The following is a 20,275-nucleotide window of genomic DNA, read 5'->3' as shown; positions in this document are numbered from 1 at the left end:
AAGCTCGAGGAGAAGCTCCGGACTTTATATAGCCCTAATGAGTTATTTCCCCCGCATCCAGCGTCATTTGCCCCGGCAGGAAGGCGAAAAGTGGAGCCCGGATAATAAGCGGATAATAGCATTAGGAATAGTACTGGTTAGGGTAATGTGTAGTAAGACCCTTTGTGCAGGGTCAAGGGAATGCCCGTGGGGAAATGACGGGAAATGCCGAAGATTACCCAGACCGTCATCTATGTACCCCGCATTGGGACAATGCAAGTATCAAGCCATAATATAAGCAAAAAAACATTACATTTGGATACCCTTGGCTTTAATATTGCTAGATACTTGGAAGAGGTGCATCTCGGAATATAGCATACGTTGAGTTTGTGGCATATGCTTCATGAGCAAAGACATTTTAAACCAATATGCGTCTGCTCTTCGCACAAAGACAGTGCTCTGGTACGTAGATAAAACACCGAGCTTGAGTATATTGACACGCATATACATTACTAGCTACGCTGTAGTGAAGTGTCATCAGCTTCTTTCTGGGTTGGACCACGTTGACAGAAAGTGACTTACCTATGTAACTAGAAGTTGATGATCAAATGATAGAGCGTGACAGTCCCCAGTCAATGTTTGCAGTGAAGCGCAACAAAGTGAAAGCAATGAACCCAGTGGCTAAGCATACATCGATTCCTTCTTTGAAAGCCATATCCACCAAGCTCAGCCCTGGTGACGGAATCATTCATGTGACTCTTATGCCTGAATCATCCCTAGAGAAAAAGTGGGATAGAATGAACCAAAAAACCAATGAGTTCGTGTGCTGTCAGCTCTGGGCCATGTTCCCGAAGATATGGGATATCCCTCGCCCACTGGAACTGATTGACGGCCCTTTCCAGTGTATGGTTGATGGATCCCAACGACCAGTCCACTACTCGAGGATTTGGATCCCGGCTCACCACAGCTACTAATGAGTGATTCCGACATATAAGACCGCATCTATCAATGCTACTTACACTTCGGAGGCCGTCTCCATAAGGACCAACTACCCAACATGCTGCCTCGTGCTGATCGTTCTGTGTTTACGCGTGATGATATTGCACCGTGCAATATTATAGTGGATGAGGGGGTATTGTTACGGGAATAGTTGATTAGGAAACCGCGGGCTGGTATCCAGATTATTGGAGTATGCACAGATTATGAGGCCTGCTATCAAGCGTGCGGGTTGGTTTGCTTGGATGGCGAAGACGGCGTCGAGGAAGTGGGATGTTAGGGAAATTGATACGGTGAGGAAGTTTCGCTTGATCGTCAGAGGTCAAATCCATAAAGTGGCATACATAATACAATAATAATAGCAAACAAACAATTACTTTTCCTCTATCTAACATCAAATGCAAAGGCCTACACTAAACCGTCGTATTGAAGCGATCCTCCTCATCTCCAGCCTTAGTCCATGTCTCTCTCTGCTCCATCTGCTCCTGCTGATCCTGGCCCAGGATGAGATTCTCATCCTGCATCGCTTGTTCCTCTGTGGCAGCAGCGATGCCAGCCGGCTCTGCATTGTCTTCGGTTACGGGAGTTGCGGAGGTGGGACTGTCAACAACATTCTGGCGTTTCTGGGTGGTGTTGACGAGGCTGACGTCCTGGCCAAAGACTCGGAGGAGCATTGCGCGACGCTCTTCCTTGGGAAGCATGAGGTTGACAGAGTGGAGTGAACGCCAGAGAGGGAAGACCATTCGCTCCCTGTAAAAAGTGCTGTTAGCTTCTGCGCCTGGTATTAAATAAAAATAAAACGGTGAACCATACTTAAGTCCATCTTCCTGGCCGTTAGGCTCAATGTACAGGATACTGCATCCCATATCAATATCCCTGACCCGCTCACCAATCTCACCCAGCTCCTTCCATGCCTCTCCATCGACCTTAGGGAACATCTCCACCAAAAGCCTCCGAAGAGTCTCCTTCTTGGTCAAGGTAACGCTACGAGCAGGTCCGAGCCAAGGCTCAAAAAGTCTCAACCCGTCAGTCTGGATACGCCAGCGGCAGACTTCATTGCGCTGCGCATCCTGCTTGACGAACATCTTGACACCGCAGTGCACGAACTTGATACCCTGGCCTTCGTTCTGGGTCAGGATGTCCCGTGCCAGTGCACTGGAATAGTAGATCGTCCTGGTTGGGATTGCTTGGGCATTCCGCACCAGGAAGCGGTCGCGCGGGAAACGGTCAGAAGCCTGGTAGAAGCGGTAGATCGGGTCGAGTTCCTCGTGGTTCGCAGGTAAATATTTGAAGGGCTCTTCGAAGGGTTGGCCCGGCTTCTTCTTGGGTGGGGGTTGAGCCTGGGATTCAGCGGGCACGATGGGTTGAGCTGCTTCGGTGGGGACAGTCTTCTCAAGCTCAGCACCAGCCGCAGGCGGGGGAGCATGAACGGGACGGTCACCCATGACAACTTCGCTGCCATCCTCGACCTTGACGCGCTTGGTGGGAAGCTGAGGTTCGTCGTCTGGCTCCCTCTTGGTAGATGTCGCTGGGACTGACGATTCGAGCGTAGCGGAGTACGGGATCTGGTGCGAGGCCTGTGCAACAGTTTCATTCTTCGCAGCCTCCTCCTGAGCCTGCGCATCGGGGGCAACCAGGTCGTCTAATGCCTCGATCTTCTCCAGGGTTTGACCGCTTCCATTCTTCTTGTGGTCGAGCTCTTCGGAAAGCGCAGCAACGGTTCCCTTGGGAATCACCTTCGAAGAGTCTTCAGGCTTGGCCTTAATCTCAGACAGCTTCTCCAACACAGTGATGAAGAAACCGCCGGTGTCTTGCAGGTGGGGATAGATACGAGTGCATCTTTCCAGAGGGATATCAGCGTTATTGCCGGTAGGAGGGAACATGCCTATCGCAATCCGGCCAAGTCCGCTGATGCCTTCTTTTTCTCTTTGTTCCTCAACTTCTTGCCAGTTGTTCCACATCCGGCCCTCACGGTCCATAACCTTCCAGGTCTTCAGACCAGGGGCCCGCTTGAGGCCGGCAAGCTCGTTGCTGACATCGACAATCTTGACGTTGGCCGAGCCACCGCATCGGTCAATTGCGCTTGCTATAATAGCCTCGTTCTCCACAGGGTTCATACTGCACGTCGAGTAAACAACCCGTCCACCGACCTTCAGCATCTGTAATGCGCGGACAAGAATCCGGGCCTGTGTAGCGTGCAGTCCCAGAGCGTTCTGAGGACTCCACTCCTTCCAAACACTGTAGTTCTTCCGGGCAGTACCATCACCAGAGCAAGGCACATCGGCAAGGATACGGTCAAACTTCAAGTATCGGTTCTTCGAAGGCTTTCCGTCGGTGCCCGGCAAGGGAGGAAGTTTGATAGAGGGGTACATCGTAGCATCGTGGTTCGTGACGATCAGATTCGGTGAGTTCAATCGCTTCATCTGGTGGATCAACATGTGCGCACGCTTGTAGTCACTGTCGTTTGCTACAAGCAGGCCCGTAGTCCGGCCGTCATCATTCAAACCCTCAGGCCCAATGCCATCCGGACCCGCAGTCCCATTCTCAATCTCCTTGGCAGCCTGCAGCATGGTGTCCTCTTCGCCCGCGTGGAGCGACTCCATCAACTGCGCAGACTTGCTACCCGGTGCGGCGCACATGTCCAACACCGTCATGCCAGGCTTGACATCAATCAAAAGCGGAGGAATCATGCTGACCACCTCCTGTCGGCTGATATTTCCGACCTCCGTCTCTGCGACAAGGAACTTCTGGAATGAAGCGAACGGCGCGAAACGACGGACGACGTTCTTAGGGGTGGTCATCGACCAGGCAAGCTGGTCCGGGTACCAGGGAACTGGAGTTGGCGGCTCGACATGGTTACCCTCGTACTGAATGGAAGTGATCTCCGGGATGTAATGATCCCTGAGGCGTTCTTGGACAGCAAGCGCATGCCTTTAGGAATGCGACACCGGTTAGTTATCAACCTATCTATCAAATCGCAAACTGATTCTGCACATGACGTACCCTCGTGACCCCGTAAACCGGAAGCTGTTTGGCAAATCTCTGCGCAGTGCCTCCCAGAATGCTTCCTTCTCCTCTTCGGGAATGGCTCCAAGCTCATTGTAGTAGCGCTCGAGCTTCTCGTTTTGCTTCGGGATGTCTTGATAATTCTGGCGCGGCGCACGCCCGCCGCCTCTACCGCCGCCTCTGCCAGACTGCAACGAGGGGAAGTGTGTTAGCGGATGGTTCAAATATACATGCATACAGATGAATTGAGTCAGCTCTTACCTTCTTACCACCGCGCTTGCCCATTGTGAATGATATTGAGTATTGGGGATATCACGCGTTCTCACTCGAACTTGTCTCGAAGCTCCAAAAATCGTCCACCGGAATAACGCCGGACCGGTATCGATTAGATAAGCCATTGGGGTTTCACCAGTTCTTACTTGAATCTTGTTTGAGCAGCAAGCAGTGTTGGCGGCTATTACTTGGTACTAATACAAAATAAGAACAAAAAAGAAAACGTGTTTTTAAGATATCAGTGGAACAGTTTATACTGTACATACAAGACAACGCTGCTTCCGCTGCGACTATCACATCCCCTTCTATCTATTAGTCACCAACATAACAAAAGGAAATGAAGACAAGACAGTGGTGGCCATAAAACATCTTGGAGAAAACACTGTTGTTAGAGTAATGGCATTTTTACAGGGTCATCCGGGTCATGTCGTTGCGGATTCTCTGGTAGTCAAGGATACCCTCAACACTGCCGACAGCACTCATGGCGACATCCTGGTCCCAGAGCTTGCGGTTGGCAAACTCCATAACGTCCTTCTCGGTGATCTGACCGATGGTACGCTCAATGTCCTCGGGCGAGAAGCGGCGGCCAGTGGTGATGATCTGGCGGCCAATGTCCTCAGCAACGGCAGTGGTGCCGTCAAGAGAGAGGAGCATAGAGGCCTTGAGCTGAGCCTTGGCACGCTCAACCTCGGCGGCATTGACGTTGAAGCACAGACGGGTCCACTCACGGAGAGTGAAGTGAATGAGGTCGTCGAGACGAGTCAGGTTGTCGGAAACAAGGTAGATACCCCAGAGACTGCGCAGGTTCAATCAGTCGCTGCTTCGAATGATATGTATGTCAAGAGAACTTACCCGGTGTCGCTGTAGCTAGTGGAGAAACTCATGAAGCTGTTGGCAAGGCCCTGGTAGTTGACCAGAGAGCTGAGCTTGCTGCCGAGGTAGGGAGAGTTACCCATGGCACGGTCCCAGTTGCCAATGATAGCCTGAGCAACCAGACCGGTGAAGTAATCATCGTCCTTCCAGCTCACACCTTCGACGGCAAGGGCAATGTGGGCAGAGGGGAGGGTATCATCACGGAGTCTGACTTCGGAGCCAATGAACTCGGGGGCGCGCTTCTGCTCAGCCTGGAGGGCCTGGGCAGCAGAGGTCAGAGGCTTGTTGGGGAGGCCACCAAAGTGCTCCTCGGCAAGTCTGACAAGCTGCTCGTGAGGAACACCACCAGCGCCGACGAGGACCATGCGGTCAGCGGTGTAGTTGGTCTTGATGTAATCGACCAAGCTGTCCCGGGAGATGGTCTGAATGTTCTCCTTGGGACCGAGGATTGTACGACCAAGGGGCTGGCCCTGGAAAGCGGTGGCGTGAAGGTGGTCGAAGACAACTTCCTCGAGCTGCTTATCAACCTCCTCTTGCTCACGGAGGATCACATCCCTTTCACGCTCAATGGCACCGGGTTCCAACTTCGAATTCTGGAGAATGTCTGCGAGGATGTCGACGGACTTGGGGACGTCGCTGTTGAAAGACTTGGCGTAGTAGACGGTATTTTCTCGCTAAGGAAAGCCATTAGTGTGCTTCTTCCACTGTATCTTCTTCCCGAATCGTACCGATGTGTAGGCGTTAAGGTGCGCACCCATGTTCTCAATTTCGAGTTCTAATTGATGCTGGGATCTCTTGTTGGTACCCTAGCCCATTGTCAGCGAATCCGCATACCAAGAATACCTGTCATATGTCCGTACCTTGAAAGCAAGGTGCTCAAGGAAGTGCGCAGTTCCGTTCGTCTTGTCGGTCTCTGCCCGGCTACCGGCATCGATCCACACACCAACGGTCGAGGTCTGAGCCCATGGCGAGTGCTCAGTCGCAATCTAGTACCCCTCATTAGCACACCGGCGAATCAATTGGAAACAATCTTGAGAGTTATGATCGCGTACCGTGAAGCCGTTGGGGAGAGTGGTGGACTGGGTGGTGGAGGGCAGGGAAACCGGCGAAGCAAAACCCCGTCGCACCGGCTTGATGGCGTTAATAGCCTGGCGACTCCGGAGAGCCTGCTGAAAGCTGTATGCTAGACGGCGGGAAGCCATTGTGACCCGTGTATGGAGAATAAATCCAAAGGAAAAGCGGGGAGGAGGGAGGGAGGGATGATGGTAGAGGTGCAGCGACGGTGAGGTTGAGGTTCGGAAGTCAAATTGTTCGCCAACTCGTCCAGCCAATCACATGACCCGCTTTTCCAAACCTGCCCATTCGATCCCGAACGTTTCCTACGGCAAAAGGGAACAACAGTAGTGTATTCTACGGCTTACAGACCACGAGAAAGGACGATATGAATTATTTTGGAGGTGACGACCAGTGCTAGGGCTATCGTTTCTCAGTCAGGACCATGACCTTAATCATCAACATTCGGGCTCACGGCCGGAATGGTCTGTTTTCCTGGGGATTACAAAATACGGCCCAAGGTAATTGATTCCAGTCATATTCTTCCAATTGGGTTTATAAATTCTCAGAGAGATTTAATAGACATAGAAAAAAACACAGGACGACATCTCTAAGCAAGTGAAGCCGCATATTGCCGAATATTTTCGACCATGGAAATATCCTCCGAGAACCCCAGCTTCAACGCACGCGCCGTCTCAAAATCAGGAGTCCACGTCTGAACGATCCGATCGATACCTACATCGTACTTCTCCTCCACCAAACCCCGTCGCTCCAATCCCCCGATTTGCTCCAATGCATCCAGCATTTCCTGGATACTGACCTTCAATCCGGGAAGATTGACCGACCTCGACTCCCCGAATGCCTCCTTTGGAATCGTCCGAGCGTGCAGCAGGTTCTTGACTACCGTGTACGGCGAACAGATCCACATTTCAACCGATTTTTCGACTGGCAAGACAGCCTTCTTTCCATTGAACGGTTCTCGGATGATGTCGCTGGCAAAACTGCTAGCAGCCTGAGTAGGCTTCCCAGCTCGCACTGTCACCGTTGGCAATCGAACAGCCCGGCCGTCCAAGAATCCTCGTCTCGAGTAATCGTTCAGCAAGGTCTCCACGATCAGTTTCTGCGATCCATAGGAAGAAGACGGCACGGGAGGGAAGTTGGTCTCATCGATGACCAGACCCGCCGGTGCGCGGCCATACACAGCCAGGGAGGATGTAAACACCACCTTAACACCAGGCATCGTAATGCGTAGTCGATCCAGGATATACCGTGTTGCGTCTAGGTTGACGCGGATTCCCAGCTCGAAATTCGCCTCGGAGCCACTAGACATGATCCCGTGGAGAAGATAAACAGTATCGAATCGGTTGCTCTCGTTGATCAATTCATCAATCACTTTGGTCGATGTGAGGTCGGCCTGGACGCTCTTCGCACGGGAGGCATGTTGAGCGGCAGATGCCGGTAGACTGGGTGCCACCACGTCTGTCAAGATCACTGAGGCATCAGGTAAATTTGAAAGAAGCGACGCAGCCAATTCCTGGCCGACGTAGCCGCTGGCTCCGGTAATAAGTATCGACATGGTTGGCTGTAATATAGTAGTAAACGTCCCTGAGATAAAAGATAGCGATATAGATCGACTACAGACACGGGGAGAGAAAAGAGAATGTCGAATATCTGAAATCGGGCAACTTCATATGCTCAATGGCAATCTTATATACACTTGGTCCTTGGGCATGGCATTATCCCCGGGAACTTCTTTGCGGGGTCGAGTGGAGAGGAGAGCATCTTTGTCTCTCGTAAACAGACGTATTTATCTCGGATTGTTTCCTGCATGGCATCATGCTGAAGTGACATGCACGCAGATATTCCGAGATGACCATGGGTTCAGGACGGCGAAGCTCCGAGAGACGAAAGTTTAATCGGTTTCTTAGAAGGGTTCCTAAGCCAATGAGTTGCAAGGCAGCAAACCATTTATATTGCAACATAGTCCAGATTGAAACTAAGCAATGTTTCCAGACGTGTACATTCTTTTTTAAAATACCAGAAGTACATGTGTAGAACACCTCAACATACAGCCAAAAACGAAAAATATAGGAAAACATTTCAGCATATCACAAAACACTCGACGCCAGATATAAAAAAGACAAGACACAGAGCATGAAATGATTAGACATGACGAGAAAAGATAAGAAACCGGAATTAAATCACCACTTTTATGCAGAACGCTTGTAGATACCAGACACTATACAGTGGTCACGTTCGAAAGGCTCAAGGGTAAGCTGCTCCTTGGGCTTTATTCTCTCCTCTCTCATCTTCTGGACCTCCCGAGCGAAAACAACCTCGGGCTGGGCGGTACTGTCGATACAGTTGGCCTTGACGGAAACAATGACACCACCCTCTTCCTTGAGGAACATGTGGGCGTTGAGACCAACGATACGGGCCTGGTCGGGCTGGGCAACGTCGGCGAAGATGCAATCGACCATGGGGACGAGCATACGGTAGCGGAGAGGGTGTCTGGCGTCCTCGACGATGGGGATGACGTTGGTACGGTGGGTGGCCATGCCAATCAGGTCACGACCAGAACGGTGGGAGAACTCAACAGCATAGACGTTTCCGGTAGGTCCGACAATATCGGCGACATGACTGACGGAGGTACCGCTAGCGGAACCAAGGTAGAGAACCTTAGCGCCAGGGCGCATGTAGATCTCATCCAGACCACCAAGAACACCGGCAGCAAGCTTGCTACGGAAGGGGTTCCACACACGGTACTCAGTCTTGGTGACAGCGCCGTCGTCGGCGGGAGTCTCAACGGCAATGCGCTTCTCACCGTAGACAGCCTCTCCAGGAGTCAGGTTCTTGGTAACGAGCAAGTCCTCCTTACCGCCGCGGGCAACGAAGATACCGCCGTGACGGTGAGGTTCCTAGGTAACAGATTTGTTAGTTAATTTCGCACGTCAAATTTGAACACTTTCAACAAGTACTTACAACGATGACCTTAGCACCACCTTTGGCACCGCCCTTGGGACCACCACGGCCACCACGCGGAGCACCACGGCCACGGGGAGCACCACGGCCGCCACCGCGAGGGGGACCACCACGGCCACGAGGAGCAAAGCCGCCTGAAGACGCAATGAGTTAGCAACTCTGTTTCCCTCAGATGAACATCACAGGGATATGGCATTGTCCGAACGATGGATTGATTGGCCTTCTATGCCGTTGAGATTGGTATACTAACCTCGGCCACCGCGAGCACCACCACCACCACGGGGAGCACCACGACCACCACCACCACGGGGGGGTCCACCACGTCCTCTAGGAGCGAAAGCCATTGTATATTATGATTTCGATGTTTATTTGGTTTGATTCAAGGTATCGGATCACTTTTTCGCAGGCAATTCAGTTGATAGACAACCGGGAAGAGCTCTGCAGAAAATTTCGAAGAGAAAAGATAGGCGATAAAAAACGCAAAAAGCGAGTCGGAGACGATAAGAATCAAGAGTCGCAGGTGTCAAATGAACTGAATTAAGCAATTTGCGCAAGAAATCGCACCTGCAATAGCTTTCAGAACTCGCTCAACGCCGTGCTGCTCGTCGTTGTTGCGGTCGAGAATTTTCAGACGGAGCCTTTGGATCTTTCGAAAATCAGAACGCGCTAGGCTGCATCTGGAATAGCGCATTTCCGAAGTGGTGTGGGCACGTGTTGGTCACGTGTGTTTGTCCGATATAGCGAGGTCACATGATCTCATAAAGCCCTGCTCTCATTGGTCTCAAAAAAGAGGTTCTTTTATATTGAACGGCAAGGGCGAGATCACCAATGACTATGATGCTTCTATTATTATACTATTTCAGTGAATACTGGGTTGGAAAATGGAGGGGTTGCGCTGGATGGCTTCCGGCTGGGCTCTCCGGGGACTTATTTCGAAATAACAAGGTCCAATCAACTTCATGCCAATCTATATACAAAAAAAAAAGCCCATATGAACGCTAATCCTCACGATTCTTCCCCATAGAAATAATAATTTGCCGCGTACTGAACTTCAATAACTGATGGCATGTTCTCACATGTCTTAGGCGCTGCTCCTCCGGCCGTATTCACCCGATAGACGCTCTTATAATCTCCAACGGTGCCACTTATAGTCGACAGATAAAGCCACTCTACAGCCCCATCATCACCCTGCACAGCATCTGAGGGTGCGTCTACTTTCTTTTGCACTTTAGTAAATGCGATCCCGTACTGCTGCGACGGCGTGGTGTCGAGGTTGAAAACTGGTGTCGAACCCTGGAAAAAGTGATGACCCAGCAAGTCGACATTTGCAGCACGAAGGATGGAGGAATAATTATTAATAGATTGTATTTTGTAGGCCGTGTTCGGGAGTGTGGCAACCATGTCCGGGTCACTTGCTGCGATGCAAGTGACATTGTAGAGGTTTGCCACGGCTCCTATGGCTTCAGGGGTCGAGTCGGAGGTAGATGTTGCGCAGCTATAGTTCTGGTTCTGGAGTCAGCTCTCTAATGTCGTAGGTTTTGGGAGGATATTCCTTGCTTACCTGTGTACCACGTCCGACTGCAACATAAATGGGCATCTGGCCGTCAGGAACGGGAAGACCAAATCCTGATTTTGGTAGCGAGATTCGGGATGTATCGCAGGTAGTTGATGTGTCGAGTAGTTGCTTTATGTCTTGAATTGGTTCAGTGAGTGTGCTCAAGGCATTCGTTAGCCCGCGTAGGAGCGTTGGTGCGGCAATGGAGCTCGTTGCCAGGCTGGCACCAAGGAAGAGATTGAGACGCATGTCAAAATATTTGTCGAAAAGGATATGTTGTGACTTAATGACCGGTGCGTGCTTGAGGATTGATTTGTGCCTCGTAGGGTGAAGGTTGGGGTCACTCAATGACTTTGTTCATGCAGCTAGGTAAAACTTGCTTCGGAGGTATGGGCGAAGCAAACTCGCAGAAGTCAAAAACAATCAATGGCTTAGCTGCGTATTAGAGGAAAAGCAAGATATGGAGTTAGGAAATAGGCAGGGGAAAACCTGACGATCCCATCCAAACCTGGCGACCTTGGATGAATATATATACCCAGTATGTCAGCACCATATCAGCCCCCACCACAAGGGCCCCATGCCAAGAATAGAAACTTGCAAACTAGACCAACGCAGAATTCAAATCATGAGTCTAACACCAGCATCAGGTAAAAAAGCTTCCTGCAGCCGCCCATAACGATGAAGGTGGGATGGTGTCATTTCATTGGCGAAAAGTTAAGCGCCTGGAAGGACCATGCGCCGGACGAAACTCTGCAGACTTCCGATACCGACCAGGGATGGAATTTGCTCGATCGATTCAGCCCTACTCAAGGCTGATGTCCAATCAGGAGGTTTCCTAAACACCCCGGCGCCTAAATATATCTCAACTTCAATGCGTTGTCTTACATATTGGTCGGCGGCTAATCCGACTACCAGAATCGGCTAGTGTGAAGAACTGCAAGAGGAACCGGGTGTTTGTCCTATTTGTTCGTTTTCTTTCTCCAGTGTTGCATGTGGTGCAGAATGTTGCAGATTGCAATATGAAGACAGTGAATGCCGATCTATTTTCGGACATGCAGAAACACTCGAGGTTACTCGGGCGCCAGCTGAAACGACCTTTTGGCTATAGTACATACCCCTCGTATCCACGGAGTATAGTTGATATATTCTCGCTGGAGTGACGAACAATGTAGACATAAAAGGCGACACTACCAAAAAGAAAAAAGCGATATGTAATCGCAGAAGAAACCTGCAATCACACAACAGCCCGGGTGGTCTAGTGGTATGATTCTCGCTTAGGGAAATAACCCAAGCATATCTGCGAGAGGTCCCGCGTTCGATCCGCGGCTCGGGCCGTTTCTTTTATTTTATTTTTATTTTTGTTTTTTTTTGTTCCCTTGGAACTTTCTGCTCTATATTGTTTGATCTTTGCCTGACCAAAGGGCATTCATTGTAAGACAGACAATACTTGTTATATTGAGAGTGGAAAGGGGAGAATTGGTATGGCAGCAAGTGAATCTATATTGTCTGGGACATATCTAAAACTACAAGGTTAAGCTAAGCATCACGGATCCGGACCCAATTCACCATCAAACGCCGATATCGCCTGAAGCAAAGAATATCCGTAGATATCAAATTCACGGCTAACTCAGGCGATAGTAAAAGAAACATATCAAACGCCAACAGTACATCGTACAAAAAAGCGCAATGATCATGCACCATTGAACCCCTCGGGCTGCCAATCATCACTCCGTAACTGCCCCCCGGCATAACCACTATTGCCACCGGAACTAGCAGCAGTCCCAGCCATTGCAGCTGCTGCACCCAGACTGGAGGTGCTATGTTTTTCAATCTCGACCGTGCTCATCATATACAGCATTACGAAAAGGAGAACGTGGAGAGCGAAGCAATACCCTGCAAAGAGGTTTCGGCTCGTCCGATTGGCAAGGATGATGCGGGTGAGAGAAAAGACAATCCGTTCCGGGAGACTCATGCGTTTATATGCCCGTGCTGACTCTCGACCCCGGAATGCGGCAAATGGAGAGATTTGTGCCTCGTAGGCAGATTGGTATCGGTCGAGAGACAGCCCCGATGGTGTGTCTGGTGAGAGATGAACAGAGGTAGTGTTTGGTTTATTGCCGTAGGCAGAAACGGAGGATGATGCCCCATGACCCCGGCTGTACGCGGATACATACCGCGTCTTTTCATAGAGACTGAGGTTATCTCGCTGGAGAGAAGCAATCTCTTGTCTCAGGGATTTCACTGTATCGTACATCTTCGACAATTCTTCCTCAAGCTCCGAATTCTTCTTCTTGAAGCGGTCTCGCTGGGCTTGAATCATAGGCAAAATGCCGGAGCCCCCTCCGACAGGCTCTCCAGCACGCAAGGAGTCCATTGTATTGGAGGATGTCATAGTCTGATCAAAACCTGAAATGATCGACGATGTTGGTGATGTTTCTCCTCTCCGCGATGGGCGAGGATGTCTTGATGTGTAAGTACCGGCCACAGACATTGCCGAAGTCGGGAAAGCATTAGCTGCTTCTTGTTGCATTCGCAAAAGATCATTCTCAAGGGTTGTCGAAAGACTTTGCGATTTATCAAGCTCTTGTTTCGTGCTAGAGAGATCATTGCGTAGTGTTTCAAGCTGACCCTGAAGATCACGATGAGATACCCTCAGGATGGCAAGTTCATCTGTCAGCTTTTTGTTCCTGGCCATCAGCAGCTGCTCCAGACTATTGTTCTTGTTGCCATCTTTCTTCTTCGACGCAGCGCCATTGGATGCAGCGCCGATGGTATCGTTTTCAAGGTCTGCCGTATCGTCATCATCACCTGCAGCAAATTCGATAGACTGTCCATATTTTTAGCAGGTACACTGCATTAGAAGAATGTACGACCCATACCTTGATCATTTCAAGCTCCCGACGAATGTCTTCGTAGTCAGCCATCTTCTCTAACCTCGATCGCAGCTCTTCCTTCTCAGCAGCCGCCTTCGAGCTTTGTCTCTCGGATTGCGAAACCTTGGTCTCCCATGAATGACGTTCAGAGTCTCGATCAAACCTTGCTGCATCTAGCTTCCGAAGCAAAGACGAATTCTCCGACTGCAGGCGAAGATATGACGGGTCGTCCTCAACAGACATCTGCTCTGGCTGCGGATGCGATACGGCCTGAGCCAGCTCAAGTCTCAGCTGCTCATTTCGAGCTTCTACTTCTGCCAACCGCAGACTAGTCTTTTCCAAGTCGGTAGATACGAGCTCCAATTCGGCTGCTGTAGCGCCGTTTCGAGAAGCGTCACCACCATCGTCCTGGTCTAAACGCTGTGATACCTCATAGCTTGCTTTGACTTCCTTCAACAAATGTTCCTGATTTTCCACTTTCTCTTCCAAGCTCTTCTCTTTCGCTGCCCAGTTATTTGTCTTTTCCGTTAACACGGCTGACCACGATGATTCGATCTCCTTTATCCTAGCGTCTTGGTTCTCTTCCAGTTTCTTGCGCGCGGCCCGTTCTTCTTGTAGTCGTTTCTCCGTATTATCCAGCTGCGACGTTAATCGGTCCACAGAGTTCTGCAATTGCTCCTTCTCCGATGTCAATTTCGGAACCGTTTCTTCTGAGACAACAAGCGAATCCACCGAGGCTTCGAGAAGTGGGTATGGGTCAGGCGCTTCTGATAGCGAAGAGTACAACTGTAGGAATGCAGAGGACGAAGATTTGCCTTGGTTAGTCAAGACGTCGATAAACCCCTGGTAGGCTGTCAAGCATCCTGTTAGCCCTTCCGGACCCGAACCTTTGAACGGGAACACCGCCAACCTTTCAAGAGACTCTTGTGTTCAGCTAACTTCGAGGCGTCATCAAGCTTCTTGAAGTCCTTTGTCTTTTGAGCGAGGTCCTTTCTTTGGACGAGAGAGTCACGTTGCTGTGCGACAATGTCCGAAGCGGTGCCGTCTAATTTCGCGATAGTGCTGGCTAGATCAATGCCTAGTTGGTATCCCATATGTCAGCCCTATGCTCAACAGCTTAATGATGGGTATAGAAATCTTTCCCCATACCTCGCCAGGCTGCAATGGCACGTTGGAACTTGTTGGCCCCCTCGGGGAGTCTCCCGGTGTCCTTTTCGGCATCTTGGTTGTTTGATCCGGGGACGATGCCTTCTGTGAACGCGAACGTATCCATTTTCTTCTCCTTGCGAGCAAGCGAATATCAAACCAGCACCCCCAGACGAGCACAGAGAAACAGAGAACCAAGAAAAAAACAAGCTGTATAGATTGAAGACACTCTGGCTGTGAGACTGGATGGTTATCGCAATGCGGAGGACACGCGGAGCGGCCCGATGATATTCCGACCGCGTAAGCTGCTTGATCCTTTGCCCAGAATAGGCAATTCGTATGAAACAGAGGAACTATACGGGCTTAATATAGAAGAGACAAAAAGGCTGAAAAAGGGTCTCACACCTTACAAGTTGCTGGGCTGACAGCGTATGTCCTGTAGACGGCAGCTACAATATGCACTGGATATGGAGATCCTCGGATGTTTGTACTTGTATGTCCCTGCCAAGCACCAAAATATGTAGTATCCTGCGCTCGAATCTATAGGGAGCACTATTATGTTACATAGCACAGTTTTAATACCCCACAAGCCTCTCTAGATAGTAGTGTTGAGTTCAAATGACATCGATTGATATCAACCTGCATGCAATCACATGGCTAAAGCTGACTCAGCACTACTGACTGACCCACTTGTGACATCCATCATCGTCCATGGCTGGCTGGCGGAGGGACAACGTCGACTTGTTTACTTATACATATCACCTACAAAGCGTTGCAGAGGAGCCTGAGGGAATTGAACGGCCAGGAATGGGCTCATGATGAGACCAGAAGATGATGCCGTCAGTCCCCGCAAGAGAAGGAGGATTACTCCTCCCCAAGCGGCTCCGTACATCCTCCGAGAGCTACTCGCCGACTTGCCCTTAGCCAACGAAGATCTCAATGCGGACATCCATATTACCTATGTGGAATACTGGAGTAAGATTCCAGCTCGTTTTGTTTGAGACATAAGGTCATTTCGATTAATTGCTATACAAAACAGACGACAACCTCTACATCGGTACCTCCGCCGCGGAGGTTTTACATTTCGTCTGTCTCCCAACTGATCCCTCTGACGAATCGAACGAATCTTCCTTTATCCTCGCATCGCGGCTGCCGATCTTCCACTCCCAAAATTCCACCACTTCTACCGGCCAAGGCGTTCAGCAGATTATCTTACTTCCGTCGGTCAACAAAGCCTGTATACTCTGCAATGGCACGCTCACATTCTACCTGCTGCCGGAGCTCAGCCCGGCATTCGGAAATACAAAAGTCAACAACTGTCGCTGGATTGGTGGTATTGACATGAACAGGGAACCAGATGACGTCGAACCACCTGCGATTATGGTTGCACTCCAGAACCGAATCATGCTGGTCAAAATTGGTGATGATGCTCGGCGTATGAGGTACATCGAATTTCCAGGATGCTTGGTAGCAGCGAGAAGGGGATCAATTGCATGCGCCGCAGATACTCATGCTTATTCGTTGCTTGAAGTGGAACATCAACAAAAAATACCCCTGTTCCCTATATCATCGTCAAATGAGATCTTCGAGTCTGGCCATGTAGAAGAGATGCAAACGGCGCTACCTGTCCCCTCGAGGACTTCGTCATCGCCTAATCCCAATTCTTCTCCCGTGGAAGGCCAGCATGACCAGAGTTTGGGCTCCCCATCGATTTTACAGGATCGATCAAGCTCGGTTACGCCAGAGCCATTTTCGACTACTGATACACCGCGGCGGTCAAACTCGCAGGATCGAGATGGAAATTCGGAAGACGCAACACAAAATCCACAGTTGAACATTGCCGATAAGAAGCCACTGCCACCTTTGCCAAAACCGCTACCGACGCGCCTGAAACCGCATGTGGTGTCAGCGAGTGCTAATGAATTCTTGCTGGTCACGGGAACCGCAGAGAAGGAGCCTGGTGTTGGAATGTTTGTCAATATGGACGGTGATATGGAGCGTAGCACAATCAACTTTGACAGGTACCCTGAATCGGTTGCTATCGACACGAGGGATCAAGATGATCCTATCCAGTCTGTTGGAGATGGCAAAGAAGAACGCATTATTGCTGTCTTAGAATATGGTAAAGATGGGAAACTATGCAAGCGTTTGGAAGTGCAACGGTTGGACATCGACCCTAGCGAAGCCGAGAAACAAAAAAGATGGGTAGAAATACCCTTGGACCGAGACTCGAAATCCGTTCAGGTTGGCCTTCGCCATACAATCAGTTCTAGCCAGCTTGAAATCTCTGAGATGGGAGGCTTGCTGCGCATGGTGCGCCTTAAAACACCGTCACTTTTGCCCTATATTCCTGCAACAGACCCAAGAACTCAAGCATCCATAGAGCAATTGCAAAAGGAGAAAGAGCTATTTGAGTCCCAAGAGTTAACTGACTCTGAAGGGTTAAGGAAGGGTGATAGCTCATCAGAGCGCGACTGGGAAGCCGAGCGCAATGCAGAAGAGGCCCGGTTTGCCCGTGGACTCGGTAGGGGCGAAAGTAGCCTTGTTATGTGGGCTGGGAGCCGCATCTGGCGAATAATGAGGAATCCCTTGACCGTCCAGCTGGATGATGTCTTGCAAAAGGCGCAGGTGACCGATGATGATAGTCGTCAAATCATAGACAGGAGTTCTATCATGGATACCATTCAATCGGCCCAGAATATCGAGCCTGCATCTGAGGGCGACTTTCTTGGTCTGAGTTATGTAAAACAAAAGGCGAGTCTAATGCTACTTGGGGATCTTGTCTTCATGGACCAGGCAAGCAGGAATGACTCTGTCATTGGGGCAACAGAAAAAGCACTTGTGGATGGAAATTTAGATCCTCGTATGGTTTTGATATTGATTCCATTACTACGGAAAGAAGTTTTGCAGGGGCCCCAGGGGATCTGGATCCAAGCAGGCCTAGCAGTGATTGCAGACAAATACATACGGGAGTCCGAAGAGACCGAAGATAACTCAAGGACTGGTGCGGCTGATAGCAGTGTCCTGGAGATGGTTAAACGTTTTCTATTATCATGGCAGCAGAAGAGAGGTTACGGAAGTATCACGGATGAGACGTACGTCTTTGACAGCGTCGATGCCGCACTTCTACATCTGCTTTTGGAACAGGATTCGGTTTTGACGGCGGAACAACGAGCATCATCTCCCATTCGGGCGGAACTTAATCGACTGGTGGACAATTGGAAGGGTAGCTTTGACCGGGCGGTGGACTTGCTAGAGAGCTATCACCGGCTATTTATCCTAAGCCGCCTATACCAGAGCCAGAAGATGTCCCGAAATGTGCTGAAGACGTGGCGGAGGATCATAGAAGGGGAGCAAGATATTGGCGGAGAAATGACACCATCTGGCGCTGAACTGCAAATGCGCCGGTATCTGGTCAAGATCAAAGACGCACAATTAGTGGAAGAGTATGGTTCTTGGCTGGCTGGGCGTAACCCTAAGCTTGGTATCCAGGTCTTTGCAGACGGCACGAGCAGAGTCAAACTGGAGCCTGCAGATGTGGTTGGAATGCTCAAAGAGCAGGCACCTAATGCAGTCCAGGCATATTTGGAACATCTCGTTTTTTTCAAGAACGTAAGTTTGCCTTTCTTCATGAGAAGGACAGCAGTTCACTGATAATTACTTCAGTACTTCCAATACGCGGATGACCTTGTTTCATACTATCTGGATACAGTACTCTCTGTTCTCCAGTCTTCGCCCGAAGCTCGAGTATCACTTTCCGAGTCGTATTCGACATATCGTGCGCTACGACACCCTAAGCCAACGTACATGAGTTTTATCACGGCCAACATACCATCTGAACCATGGTGGCAGACGAGACTGCGACTTCTGCAACTTCTTGGTGGTGGAAGCAGCACCCAGTTCTCGTCGATTTCACCCGCACCATCCAGTCTTTCCTATTCTATCCCTGCAGTTCTTGCTCGAATCGAGCCTTTTCAGGATGAATTAGTCTCCGAGAGCATCATCCTAGATGGTCTGCAGGGACGCCATCGGGAAGCCCTCCGACTTCTAACGCACGGTCTGGGTGATTATGACTCAGCTGTCCGTTACTGTCTTTTCGGAGGACCCCGTAGCACCAGTTCTACAGGGGCACTGACAGAATTCGCAGAACGACCACTGCAGACCGAATTATTCCGCCATCTCCTAGACGAGTTTTTGCGAATTCAGGATCCAACCGACTGCCTTGAACGGACGACTGATTTGCTATCCCGGTTCTCTTCCTGGTTCGATGTGCGCGAAGTATTAGAACTCGTTCCTGATGATTGGAGCGTCGAGATCATGAGCGGGTTCCTGGGGCGTGTCTTCCGGGTCTTGATGTCGCAGACGCGCGAGGTGAAGATTGAACGGGCTCTCAGTGCGGGCTTGAATTTGCGAGTCGGTGCGGATTATATCGAAGGAATGGAAAAAACAGCAGGGTGGATTGAAGATGACGGGGGGGTGCGAGGGATACGTGAAATAGGTCAAAGAAATGAAAAGCAAGTGCCCGAGCAGGTGGAAGGAAGTGATTTCGGGGATATGGTGGATGGCGCGAATGATAACGACAATGTTTTGGCTTGAATGTGATATGTGATACCAAATGTATATTCTTAACTCTAGCGATCGCTCTGCAAATGAAATACATAACAGTACAATGAGTCTAGATCTAATCCATAGGCAAAACTGACTCGGATACATGGTTTTAAATCCAGAGCTCATATTCCATACACCAACCATACTCCGTGCATGCATATGAGAGAAGTCAGAAAATGCCCTCACCATGTGCCCAACTAGCATCCAGTTTTATGTAGCATACGCCGCATGTCCCGGCGATGTCTTCATTGCAGGCACACATTCTCATCGTGGCGGTCACTAGTATGGGAGATTGACGGTTCTAGAACTTGTGATCCTGATGTTGTCACTGCAAGCCCCGACACTATACTGACTGGATGCTGAACAAACTGGCTAAAGAGAAAGAGGCTGATGATCCACAAAGCCATGAATATCTGAATAGGAGAGAACATGCGCTTGGTGTGTGCTTTGTATCGTTTTGAGCTTTATTGTAACCTTCTTAGCATCGGTCATTACGAATTTGACCGCCAGGGAGATTAAGATCTCGCAACATGGATGCCTGGGGAATATTTTTATGCATATATGAGCCTTGGGAGGTTGAGGAGATTTCCCCTGCGTCTATAGTTTCTCTAAGAATGTGACGGTCTGGTCACGTTGGCTGGGTATCACGTGAGGTGCAGTTGTTTGCTTTGTTGCTTTGTTGATAAATACGGCGTTACCTCCTCTCTTCCTTCCTCATGTTAATTATCCTCGTAGATAGCTACCTAGGTAGAACCCATGAGTTGGATGCTCCATTATCCTAGTAGAGCGCCGTGACAAAGAAGGTATCTGGCCAAATTCTCAATGATATCTGTGGGGATTTACAGTTCAAAATTGTCAGCTTTGATAGCCAGAGTCAGTTTTCTCTTCCTGTATTTTATAGTAAAGCATCTGATTGTTTTGAGTACAATAG

At 49.9% G+C, this 20,275-nt stretch overlaps 6 protein-coding genes and 1 non-coding gene across 7 annotated transcripts; 2 read left to right on the top strand and 5 right to left on the bottom strand.

Moving 5' to 3' along the window:
* Nucleotides 1-1,286: 1,286 nt before the first annotated feature.
* Nucleotides 1,287-4,288, bottom strand: EURHEDRAFT_470633 (tRNA (cytosine-C5-)-methyltransferase). The gene is made up of 4 exons (XM_040785309.1): nt 4,243-4,288; nt 3,979-4,169; nt 1,789-3,906; nt 1,287-1,725 (listed from the first exon to the last, which is right to left on the bottom strand). The coding sequence occupies exons 1-4, from the start codon at nt 4,264-4,266 to the stop codon at nt 1,389-1,391; spliced, it is 2,670 nt and encodes an 889-aa protein (XP_040642786.1). The 5' UTR covers nt 4,267-4,288; the 3' UTR covers nt 1,287-1,388.
* A 371-nt stretch (nt 4,289-4,659) lies between these two features.
* Nucleotides 4,660-7,756, bottom strand: EURHEDRAFT_512379 (mitochondrial processing peptidase; the record flags this gene model as incomplete). The annotated part of the gene is made up of 6 exons (XM_040786063.1): nt 4,660-5,050; nt 5,107-5,801; nt 5,856-5,933; nt 5,988-6,113; nt 6,180-6,296; nt 6,830-7,756. The coding sequence occupies 6 exons, from the start codon at nt 7,754-7,756 to the stop codon at nt 4,660-4,662; spliced, it is 2,334 nt and encodes a 777-aa protein (XP_040642785.1).
* Nucleotides 7,757-8,095: 339 nt separating this feature from the next.
* EURHEDRAFT_408350 (rRNA 2'-O-methyltransferase fibrillarin family protein) lies at nt 8,096-9,716 on the bottom strand. Its single transcript, XM_040780808.1, has 3 exons — nt 9,413-9,716; nt 9,163-9,296; nt 8,096-9,098 (listed from the first exon to the last, which is right to left on the bottom strand). Exons 1-3 carry the CDS (start codon nt 9,504-9,506, stop codon nt 8,391-8,393), a joined length of 936 nt encoding a protein of 311 aa, XP_040642784.1. The 5' UTR covers nt 9,507-9,716; the 3' UTR covers nt 8,096-8,390.
* A 212-nt stretch (nt 9,717-9,928) lies between these two features.
* Nucleotides 9,929-11,353, bottom strand: EURHEDRAFT_408349 (uncharacterized protein). The gene is made up of 2 exons (XM_040780807.1): nt 10,724-11,353; nt 9,929-10,665 (listed from the first exon to the last, which is right to left on the bottom strand). Exons 1-2 carry the CDS (start codon nt 10,964-10,966, stop codon nt 10,168-10,170), a joined length of 741 nt encoding a protein of 246 aa, XP_040642783.1. The 5' UTR covers nt 10,967-11,353; the 3' UTR covers nt 9,929-10,167.
* A 608-nt stretch (nt 11,354-11,961) lies between these two features.
* EURHEDRAFT_t22 lies at nt 11,962-12,051 on the top strand. The gene has a single exon. It is a non-coding gene; the product is annotated as a tRNA-Pro (tRNA).
* A 138-nt stretch (nt 12,052-12,189) lies between these two features.
* Nucleotides 12,190-15,000, bottom strand: EURHEDRAFT_408348 (CCAAT displacement transcription factor COY1). The gene is made up of 4 exons (XM_040780806.1): nt 14,740-15,000; nt 14,502-14,668; nt 13,597-14,442; nt 12,190-13,544 (listed from the first exon to the last, which is right to left on the bottom strand). The coding sequence occupies exons 1-4, from the start codon at nt 14,861-14,863 to the stop codon at nt 12,408-12,410; spliced, it is 2,274 nt and encodes a 757-aa protein (XP_040642782.1). The 5' UTR covers nt 14,864-15,000; the 3' UTR covers nt 12,190-12,407.
* A 466-nt stretch (nt 15,001-15,466) lies between these two features.
* EURHEDRAFT_408347 (putative TGF beta receptor associated protein 1) lies at nt 15,467-19,412 on the top strand. The gene is made up of 3 exons (XM_040780805.1): nt 15,467-15,711; nt 15,776-18,348; nt 18,403-19,412. The coding sequence occupies exons 1-3, from the start codon at nt 15,552-15,554 to the stop codon at nt 19,330-19,332; spliced, it is 3,663 nt and encodes a 1,220-aa protein (XP_040642781.1). The 5' UTR covers nt 15,467-15,551; the 3' UTR covers nt 19,333-19,412.
* Nucleotides 19,413-20,275: the final 863 nt, after the last annotated feature.

This window comes from Aspergillus ruber (genome assembly GCF_000600275.1).
Source record: "Aspergillus ruber CBS 135680 unplaced genomic scaffold scaffold00002, whole genome shotgun sequence".
In the NCBI taxonomy this organism is placed as follows: Eukaryota; Fungi; Ascomycota; class Eurotiomycetes; order Eurotiales; family Aspergillaceae; genus Aspergillus; species Aspergillus ruber.
Note: the sequence above shows the minus strand (reverse complement) of the source record. Positions and strands in the feature narration are given on the sequence as shown.